The sequence below is a fragment of the Carassius auratus genome, unplaced genomic scaffold, assembly GCF_003368295.1.
Source record: "Carassius auratus strain Wakin unplaced genomic scaffold, ASM336829v1 scaf_tig00018048, whole genome shotgun sequence".
Taxonomy (NCBI): Eukaryota; Metazoa; Chordata; class Actinopteri; order Cypriniformes; family Cyprinidae; genus Carassius; species Carassius auratus.
In genome coordinates, this window is record NW_020524842.1 from 37,963 (window position 1) to 49,277 (window position 11,315).

The 11,315-nt window shown below is 36.2% G+C and overlaps 1 protein-coding gene across 1 annotated transcript; it reads right to left on the reverse strand.

The window, feature by feature from the left end:
* Positions 1-944: 944 nt before the first annotated feature.
* On the reverse strand, positions 945-5,442 carry LOC113075921 (nectin-3-like protein). Its single transcript, XM_026248573.1, has 5 exons — positions 5,232-5,442; positions 2,785-3,096; positions 1,807-1,915; positions 1,162-1,310; positions 945-1,069 (listed from the first exon to the last, which is right to left on the reverse strand). The coding sequence occupies exons 1-5, from the start codon at positions 5,293-5,295 to the stop codon at positions 1,035-1,037; spliced, it is 669 nt and encodes a 222-aa protein (XP_026104358.1). The 5' UTR covers positions 5,296-5,442; the 3' UTR covers positions 945-1,034.
* Between the last annotated feature and the right edge of the window lie 5,873 nt (positions 5,443-11,315).

The window sequence follows — 11,315 nt, forward strand, 5'->3', positions numbered from 1 at the left end:
ACTGACAGCTAAACAAACTGGAGAAACAAGTCAAGTATTTTGCTGGAGGCAATGTGTGATGTTATCAGCTGAACATGTACATATCTGTTTGGTCTTGTGCAATTTTAAAGGTGTTTTTAGAAGAACTACATGCAATTATACAGGACATCTTAGAACACGATATTCTATACCTGGGATATATACCGGATCCAATGAACAACAGTAATAAATATTTAATGAGGATTCTACTAATAGCAGTAAAAATAAAAAAAAAAAATAAAATAATCCCATCAATGAAAAAAAAAAAAAAAAAATCCCAGCAATGAAATTGCAAGGAGAGCCTTTATATATATAAATATATATATATATATATATATATATATATATATATATATATACACTCATATTGACTTCTATTCAGGCATAACTTTTATTTTACTCAAGTTTAATTTTAAATATATATTTTTCAACTTGAAATCCAGAAAGGAGACCAATAATTGCGCCCATGAAGTTGTTCTGACTGTTTGTCAGTTAATGTTTGTCAGTGTTTCATAATGATAAATAAAATAGTTTAACAACCCTCAAACTTAGGCATTCTAAAATTTAATTCCTTCTATATCTGCTAGTATAAATATTATATATATATATATATATATATATATATATATATATATATATATATATATATATATCGTATTGTGTGTGTGTGTGTGTGCGTACGAATAATTTAATAAATAAGTTAATAAAATATAATGTTAAGAATCTATGCAGGGCAGACGGTCCACTCATACATACAGAGAAAGCATAATGCTCAATATGGAAATATGTTATTGTTCCTTTCAGTTAAAAGTCACGTTGTTGATAGGCACTGTGAATTAAAAGAGCAGCTCTACAATGTTCATGTGGACTATCTTTGCTTTCCTGAAAAATATTTTGTAAATATAATTTGGGTTTAAGAAGAAGAATACAATTGCCGCCAGCTTTTATTTCTGAATTTCCTTAAAGGGACTCTGATGACACTGAGAAAATATGGAATTGCATCCAGTATAAAGGACTCAGAGCTCAGAATGATTGTCTTCCGTCTTTTCTCCTAAAAAAGAGATAACATGATAAGCACTGTAGTCTAAACAAACTGGCGTATCTTCCTTCATCCAAACATGCAAACAAGCTTTCACTTCCGACCTTTTTGCCAGTAGAGTGAGCCGATTCCTTTACCGTACTCGTTTGAAGCCTCACAGATATACAGGCCACTGAGGTCAGACGTCCGTTTCAAGAAGTAGAGTTTATTTCCTTCTGCTTTAATGTCATTGTTAGGGATTGTCTGGTGTGTGCTACTCCATGAACAAGAGCAAAGAATACAAAGTCAGACTGCCAAAAGAATGAGTATAGGGCCAAAATTTCAAAACTAAACCTAGTATGTTTTGCACATACAGTATTCTGTATGTAAGTTTGTGAAGAACATCTGCAAACCAAATAAATGCAAATTAACCTCGATGATTTGATCTTGACATTTATAGATCACTCTCACCATTTTTTGAGGTATATTCTTAGCTGGCGTTTCCAACTTCCTATTTTGTGTCTGTATTGCTTAATTTTTTGGCATGTATTACATGTTAAGTGTGCAAGGATCTGCAGTTGCTACATCTCGCAGAATCTTCAAATGTTTGATGAAATATAATGAAACATCCTCTATTAGTTTTTTTTTTTATGCTATGATTTTTAAGTACTATTGATTCAAAGATGATTCCATTAGAATTATAAATCATTATTATTAATATATATATATATATATATATATATATTTTTGTGGCATGTTAGATTTTATACCTGTGCCAGCTGAAGTGTGTGGCTGAAGGGTTGGCATCTGCCTCACACTGATACACCTCAGCATTAGAGCGATTGTTGAAAGGTGTCACATAGACCAGCTGAGGTGGATCTTTAAAACACAGAAACACAAACGCATGACTGCAAAGAGTTCACTTCTATGCCAATTACAATCATTCTAGACAAATTCAGATGGTTTACCAAGTCTCCACTAACTGCCAAAACTGAACTTTGCTTCTGTAGATTTGTGTAATAATTTCAAATGATAAGGCAATAATCAGTGAATAAATCAAATACATCTGTCAACTCCTGGATAAACAGATAAATCAACAATTGTGATACTATTTAAAGTTAATATATTCAAGAGCACCAAACTGCTATTTCATTCATGCATATGTATGATTGCATATTTAAATACATGACCTACAAGTCTAAATAGAAAAGACATTGTACATTTTGGATTACCGTAGATTTTTTAAGCAATTTAACCATATTTTAAAGAAATTGTTCCAGTAAGTATACATTTTATAAATAAACATTGTTAATTGTCTGCAAATATTATTCTGTTCACACTAAAATTTTATTCTTTTTGTAATAAGAACTCTTTTTAAATGTATGCTAAAGTGTGCTTTTTTTCACAAGGTAATACTAAATGAATAAATAACAATCTTTTGCCACAATAAAAACTACTAATATTATTTATGCTTAAACTTTTTTTAATCACATTTTTATCCAAAGGGCCTCTGTTTGTGGTTTTGTCATTTTAATGGAACTTATTACTATTTAATTATCAATTACTGTTAACAAGCTAAGGCAGGAAGTGGCCTTTAAATGACAGAGAACCCACTGAAACCTGATGCACTTTGTCAGAATCAGATGTCTACACACACTGTTTAATGACACTGCAGTAGCAAGCACACAAGACAATTTGCTAAGGGTGTGAAATATTTAGGTTATCTTGTAAAGGCTCATGCCACTTACAGTGTACAGTGATCTTGTGATCAACTTGTAGTTCCTCTTTCATCGTAACATGTTTGATCAAACACTGGACATGTTGTTGATTCATCTGTACCGTTGGAGCTGCAATCAGACTGCTTGTGACTGTGAACGTCCCATCTAAATGTTTCTCAGTGTTTGTCGATACCTTCACAGAATCAGATAAAGCGCCCAAATTCCATGACACCTCGGCAGCAGGTTTCGTACTAGAAGTTGTGCAGGTTGCCAAAGTAACCTCAAGACGTCCAGCGACAGGGACGACATCCACAGTCACGCTCACATTCACAGGGCTTGTGGCTGGTGACCATAAATCATCATCACATCATTAGGAACATTGAAAAAGATTAAAACATTGACATAATTAAAAGCAAAACACATTTATAGCATCAAACACTATATTTATATTAAACTTTAATAGTTTTAATGAAGTGGTGACCAAAAGCAAATTAAAGTGTTTGCTCATGTGGAATATTTCTTGAATGTTTTGTCTAGAACAAATTCTAGAGAGAGGTTAATTTTTTTTTTTTTTTTTTTTTTTTTTTTTTTTTTTTAATTTCGGAATTAGGCAGCATATGTCTCCTGTCACAAAATAGCATCGTCCCAGCCAAAGTTTAAAAGCCTTCTGTCCTTCCTGGAGAGGCAGAGCCTGCTGATGTTCCCTCTGAGGTGGCAAGGCTCGTTTCAGGCCTTTCAGAAGCAGCAGAGCCCGTCACTGCTTGTTCCAAGGTGGCAGGGCCTGATACAGCTGCAGCTCCACACGCACCGCTGTGGTGGCCTCTGGTTTTGCCCTGGGTTCCCGTCCTGCAGCCTCTGCCTCAGTCCTCAGGTCCCCTCCATCACACAAACACGGTCCTCCATCCCTTCCCCTGCTCTGCCATTCTCCTGGTCTGGTTCTTGAAGAAGTAATGTCTTGAATGTCTGGAAGGCGTTTCGGAGCCCGCTGATGTCCATTTGAGGCAGCGGGACTCGCTTCTGGCCTTTCCAAAGCAGTGGAGCCCACTGATCTTCCTTGGGTTTCAAAAGGGAATCAGCATTTGATCTTTATAGCTAATTCTGCCCTTCGTGACAACTGTGAGGGGGTGATTATTATTATTATTTTTTTTACTCGTTTAACTTGCATATCTCTGTTAATGGTATTTAATACTCAATTGTATATTTGGAAATTTCAATAATTATTCAGTTATTTATCCAGGTAAACTGTTTGAGAACCACTTCTCATTTACAAACATGACCTGGCCAAGAGGCTACAGGAATGAACATAAGGTACAACTGTACATAGTCAAACACATGACACATAGAACAAGTAATTGAATTAAAAAAGATAGACAACAAAGAAAAAAAGATAAACAGTTAAGTGCTTAAGTATGTGTGTATAAATATGATTAATGATTGTCAGCAGGAACAAGAGTCAATGTAATTTTGGAGGTTCTGTTGCCGGGTATGAAGGGAGGGCCATCCCCGTTTATATAGGTCACAATGATGAGTTTGAAAGGGTGCATTAGTGGCAAAATGGATGGCTAAATGATAAACTGTGTATTTTTTTTTCCTTTTTCTAATTCTAATTACTTTCATGTGATTGATGAAGTTATTATAGGAAGCAAGTATGAGCAACAACATGCTTTATTTGTGTCCAGATTTGTCTAACGCAAAAAACTTACTTCAAATCAAAATAAAACAATACAACTTTTTTAAATAAAGTTCCAAATATGTAAGAGATAATACATAGTTTAGTAATATTTTAGTCAAATCCCCTTAAATTACAAAATTGTAAAGTAACACAAATAAATAAATAATAATTATATATATATAATTATTATTTATTATTATTATTATTATTATTATTATTATTATTTCAGTCGATCTGTTTTGCAGTTCTTTAAACTGATGTTTTTAAGCTTGAAATCTCGCATTAGGCTACCGTGTTTTAGCGAAACCAACGTGCCAAAAGTGTAAGGGCAGAAAAATGGAATTCATAAGAATGCAGATCATATTTATTTTGCGTTAGAAGCTGCAGTTACACAATACATGAATTACACTAACAAGTAACAGTAACAAGCGGCAAATATTTTTTTCTTAAGCTTGAAACGCTATTTACACCGTTACAAAGCTTCTATTACATGCAAATGTAATTTACTCCTACGATCTTGTGCACGTACACACATCTTACGCTGTGTAAGCAAATATTTTAGGCATTAAATGACCTTCATAATATGGTATAGCCTATTTGATTTGAGAATGCAGTAGAATCTGTTTGCTTTATCTACCCTAAACTAAGCTATCTGTCATCAGATTACTTCTCACTCTGGCTATAATAACCCATACCATGTATAGCTATTATGAATAAAAGTTTATGCATTTATGTTTACCAGTTATAAACCACGACATTTTGGCAAATTGATAAATTATCAGACATGTTCTAAAGAGGTGCTTACCTTTTGTCCCACTGCTGAGAAGAAAATAAACAACAGTCATCGTAAAGAAGCAACGGGAAAACATATTTCAGGCACTGATCAAGACCCTCACACAGTTGTTGTCACCTCCAGTAAGTGCCACTGAACGAGCGAGGGAGCGAATCCGTGACAGTCTTAAAACAACTGCGCTCAAATGATTCGAGCCACCCCGGTAAACTGAGGAGACACACACGCACGCACACACACACACACACACACACACACTCGCGGAGTAATGTAAAACGAAACTAACTTCGTACCGTCTCAATCAGAGCCGGTCAAACTATGTTGCATATGCAACAACACTGCTCTAAATTTATCTTTCTTAGGCAGCACGTCTTCCTGTAGCTATTAACAAACAGAAATGATCTTGTAGAAGGAATAATTTAAAGAAAAACTACGAGGGGTTTTGAATTATTAGCCTATACTCGAAGTCTTCTTCTGTTGTTCAGACCAGTTGTTTCCATTTATCACAGTCCGTTTATCCCCTCAGCCAGCAGTACTGGGGGGGCAACACCCAGTTCCTCTCATCAGAATCAAGATAGAGTGTTGAAACTTCATGCTCAGGAGGATTCTCTCTCTCTCTCTCTCTCTCTCTCCCTCTCTCTCTCTCTCTCTCTCCCTCTCTCTATCTCTCAGTCTCTATCTCTGTGACAAAGCTAGGAGCATGATTATGGGTCAGCAGCATCCACCGCCGATTAGGGCAGCTTTCGTCTCCTTTAACCTCCTGAGACCCGAGAGTTTTATAATTGTTCTTGCTATTTGGGATGTGTATGACCTAATAAGTATGATACCTAAAATGTGTTTTTGTACAGGAAGTAGTTTTTGCAGAAAAATATATCCTCATGTGAGGACAGTGGATCGATCATAACTTTTTGAAATATTATTTGCTGTTGGGTCCAGAAGGTCCTAATTAGTAAAAATTCTAAATTTCAACTTAATACAATAAGTAGTTCTCTCAAAAATGAATGTCTTCATACGAGTATAGTGCGTCTATCTTACTGTATGACACACATAGGTACAAAAAGTTAATTTGACACATTTTCACAGTTTATTTGAAAATGTAAACATCAGAGCCTACATAAAATGTAAACAGCCTGAAACATGGCCACTACCACGTGAAACTCAAGAAACTTCATGATAGATTTCCTTGGGGTGCCATATTCCTGATTATCTCTGCGATATACAGCAGCCAGCTGTTGGCAAGGGTAAGATCCATAAAATGCATCCCAGTGGGCAATTGATGTCAAATAGACATCAAATTGACGTCAAACATAGTCATCAAAGAACTGGTCAAAAATGCAAATCAAATCGATGTCAAAACTTGACATTAAATTGCCGTCAATTTTTGACATTCATTTGATTTGCATTTTTTAAAAACATTTTTAACACATTGATGTCCTAGACCACAAGAATAATGACAAGATGTGTTTTATTAAATGCACTGGTTTATATCAGAATTTTGTACATTTTTCTTAAATGAACATGTAGTTGTAATACCGTATACACTTGGTATTACAATTTCATTTAGCTGACACTTTTATCCAAAGCGACTTACAATTGCTATATATATGTCAGAGGTCACACGCCTCTGGAGCATCTAGGGGTTAAGTGTCTTGCTCAGGGACACATTGGTGTGTCACAGTGGATTCGAACCCGGGTCTCTCACACCAAAGGCATGTGTCTTATCCACTGCACCAACACTTACTTAATGTGCGGTTACAGCAAAAATGCTGCATAATTTTTTTTATTTGTAATTAAGCAAATCAGTATATTTTTGCTAAAATATAATATATTCACCTCTTTCATTGTCAGTAATTTATGCCTACATTTTATAAATAGTTTTTTGTTGTTGTTGTTTATATGTTTTTAACCACAGAAGTCCCAGAAGTTACAAGTCATGCACAAATCAAACAACATATGACATGCCGAATGGATGCATTTTGAAGAAAAAAAAAAATTATTTGATGACTATGTTTGATGTCAATTTGATGTCTATTTGATATCAATTGCCCGCTGGGTTGATATCAATGTGATGTCAATATGACATCAACTGAACGCCTATAACACGATGTTGATTTGATGTCAACTCAATGTCAAACATGTTGGCCCATATACTTACATAATCAATTTCAGTATGGGATGAACCTAATATTTTCACCAATTAACCACTGGAAGGACTTGATGTATAATCTGACTTTGAAATTATGTTTTGCAGCATCTTGATCAAATCTTGTCTAATATTTGACGTCAAATTGACATCAAGGTGCCCACTGGGATCAGCATGCGAATTGTCCACTTCTTCGTCCGCACAGACATTTGGTAGTAGCTCATCATTCTGTCTGACATGTCTACACCTCCCATCTTTGAGTTTTACTCGCGCACGATGCTTGGTCTTGTCACAGTCACATACTTTTTTCCCTTCTTGGACCATCGCTGGCAAGTATTTTCTGGCTGCTCTGAGTGAACAGTGGAGAGCATCACAACTGGCTTGTTGTCGTCCATGCATAGTTTCCCATCTGCCCTGGTTACTGCGTAGACGGCACCTCTCCCTTGGTGTTTCACGGTTTTTTCATCGGGAAACTTGTTCATTGCTTGTTTGACTTGGCCCTTCATCACTTACCAGTAAGATAAATATCATCCTTCAGCAAGTGGTCAACTGCTTGGATGGTGGTAAAGAAGCGATCACAACAAACTTGTGTGCCAGCAGAGAGGGTTTCACGTGGTGCATTCGGAGAATATTTTTGCTGAATTACCGCTGGGTGTGAATTGCAGTCAAAATTTCCTAACAGCCAGGATTCCCACACAACACATCCACTAAAGTCATACTCACGACCTAATGACTCCTTTGAGCCGATTCATTATAATGAATGGTTAAAGCCGGAGTCACCAACCCGTCGATCTTGGAAGCATTTTAAGTCGATCGCGAAGATTTTTCAAAATCTTAGAAAAAAAATCTATATTTTTATTAATTATTATTTATTAATTTAAAATGAACCATGTGTGAGCCTATTGTGTGTAGTAAATTGTGTCTAGGGGAGGGAGATGGGTATATCTGTCCAATCAAATAGCCTTTAACATATAATGTCTGTGAAACAACCGCTTGAATTCTTTATACTTTCGCCTGGCACTGCAGCGCGAGCCTCCACTGACTGCGCGCGCACCTCCCAAAACATATGAGACATTTTTACTTGACGCAACTGTTTTAGACTGAAAACCAGACCATACAACTGATTTAGACGCGGGTGCCGATGTGATGAGATATACTTATATCCGTCTGCTCGGGCATGATTGTTTTAGGCCTGTAATGGATTGATTATTGTGGTAATAGGGTTTGTCACGGTTCGCTGAAAAAAAAAAAAGTTCGGTTCAACCACACACGGTTCCGCACGCGCTTCAACTTAAACCTGACAAAGCATCTGCAATATCATCTGTAATATGACTTGCTATAAATGGCACGTAAAAAAACAGGTTCAGGGTTCAGCTAATAAATGTTTATGTTGATGCAAGCGCATTTTGGCTTCCAAGACATTACAAAAACATGAGAGGGGTAAAAAAACCTGGACAAATCATTCACTCTTGTTCAACGCGAATGCTGTAGGTAATTTATTCCGTCATCACCTGGGTGCTGATATCTGAAACTCATTTAAGCTTTGTCAGTTTAAACATTTAAGAGCCAGAGGACACGAGCACGCGCGCAGTGAGAAGATTTATGCGTGTTGCCTGTTAGTCACTAGCAAATTATTTAACTATACAAATAGTATGACAAAAGTGAAATAGTACTTAGGCCTGTAATTGACTGATTATTGTGTGTATATACGAGTAATAAGCCTGTGGAAATACTTAGTTATATTACTGTTGAAAATGTTGAATTATAGTTGGCAGTTTTTATAGTTATATACTTACATTTTGGCCTTTTTTATATAATTTTTTGCAAGTGGTAGATCTTGGTTTACATTTGGACATTTGGAAAGGTTGGTGACCACTGAGTTAAAGCAATTGGTCTGCCCGTCAGTGTCTGAATCAGTGTATAACAAATCATTCTTCCCCTTTCAGAATTTGTCGGTTTCTCTCCTATCTTCTGATACATTATATTCAATAACTACTTTCAGATGGCTCCTAAGTTTGAAGAAGCAATCACGTGACATTGTGTTACTAATGGCAGGGATTTGTAGGGCATTGGACCAAAACATTCTTATCTGTGGAAAAGGCATGCAAAACATTAAGATAGCTGCTCCAAAAAAGTGATAAATCTCATCTACCGAAGTTAAGTGAGATCTCCCACTGTTACCCAGTGACGTGGCATTTATGCAGTCAGCAATGAGTTTCATCAGGTCTGAGTCAATGTACTCCTCCACATAATCCAGTGGCTGCCAACCTGTTCACTCATCTTTCAGTCCATCATCTCAATCCTGAAACTGGACCAAATTTGGTCTAAATGGAGCAGACCACCAGCGTTCTCCATGTCCAGCATTCCTTGGTTCTGGTCTGGGCTCTCCATGTCTCTGATCTTCCTCATCCAGCTCATCATTCTCAATATGCTGTTGTTTATGTCCATGTCTGTGCACTTGTGAGTGATTTGGCTGACTTTCATTCTCAGAGTCAGTATCTTCAGCTGCATTAGGTGGTGTGTACTTGTAACCGGAATCATCTCCTGATGAATCAATCGTTTGGCAAAAAATCAGGATGCTCATCCATGAGGTCAACATCTTGTAAAATGACTGCGTCCACAGCAGGATCATTATCTTCCCCATCTGAGAGGTCCTGCACCTCAGAGTTGTTTGCAATTGCCATGAGCAATTGTTCTGCTCTTGACAATGAAAGTTTTGCTGTAATAACATACTCAGCTGAGGTTTGAGTAGGCCTATCTGCCAATATCCGATATTTACTAGAAAGATTTACCAGGATTATAGCATGAATCACCTTGATAAACCATATTGTAGTATTATTTACAATGATTTACCATGATTTATTCTGCTCACACACACACACACACAGACAGATGTTGTTGTTTTTTCAATGCTTTAGATCCATCTAAATATTCCCATGTTTAGCTAACCACATGGTAGAAAAAATAACGTTATATAGTATCAATGTCCTCAAACAAAAAAGTGCTTCAAATTAACTGATGTCTTAGAGTGCTACTATTAATAAAATGTCAAATTTTAATCCCCATATGAAGATAGAGACAGTATTGTACATAAATACATTTGTTTCATTCATATATTTTGAATATATTTTTTTAACTGGGTCAGACAAAAATGTAATGTCCTTATTTGAGGTCGCAGGGTCTCAGGAGGTTAATACTTAATTTTATGCAGTTTCTATACCTTTACAAAAAATTATTGCAGTTTTTGTTATATGTAAAAAACTGCATCGATGTCGTTTACTGCAATACTTCTGAAGTACTTGTGGCAGTATGCATTAACTATGTAATTGGTTAAACACTAGTTAACTTGTAATAGGGCTGTAGTATTCGAGTCCGGTCTTGGACTCGAGTCCGGACTCAACATTTTTCTGTTCTCTCGGACTCTTTGCATTTGCACTCGGACTTGGCCATTGGACTCGCCAAGTCTTCTAGTTGGTCTCGGCCGAGTCCAGCCAAAAATTAAAATAAAAAATGTATCCTAGGCACGCAGCTCTCCTTATTTCCAAAGCACTCTGTAATCTGCGCTTGAGCTCCAGTGGCATCTGCTGTTGCTGGGCAACCATGTTTCAGCAAAGAATAAATGGAAAATATGTGCATGACCAGCAGTGCACTTACTGCAACCTGAAAAGTTAATGTAAATTTAAAAACTTTATAATTATGACTTATTAAAATTTTAATGTGCATTCAGATACAACATCGTACAGTTACTTGATAAAGCCGTTATGACTTTTTGTATTGTTTTTTTTCGTAGTTATCACTGAACAAGTATGTCGTGTTAAACTAAAATAATTATTAATTTCTAAAATAATATTTATCATGCAAGCAGAGAGAAGTCATGACAAACGTTTAGTGATCATTTGAACACGACTGAATCCATTCAATGCGCACATTTTCATTACGCAGAACACTTTAAGCGA

Excerpts from the sequence above, each read along its gene's own strand:
- LOC113075921 (XM_026248573.1), bottom strand. The coding sequence starts at position 5,295 with ATGTTTTCCCGTTGCTTCTTTACGATGACTGTTGTTTATTTTCTTCTC. Across the intron at positions 1,916-2,784 it reads TCACAAGATCACTGTACACT|ATCCACCTCAGCTGGTCTAT; the intron begins GTAAGTGGCATG and ends TGTGTTTTAAAG. Across the intron at positions 1,070-1,161 it reads CTCACTCTACTGGCAAAAAG|GAGAAAAGACGGAAGACAAT; the intron begins GTCGGAAGTGAA and ends TCTCTTTTTTAG.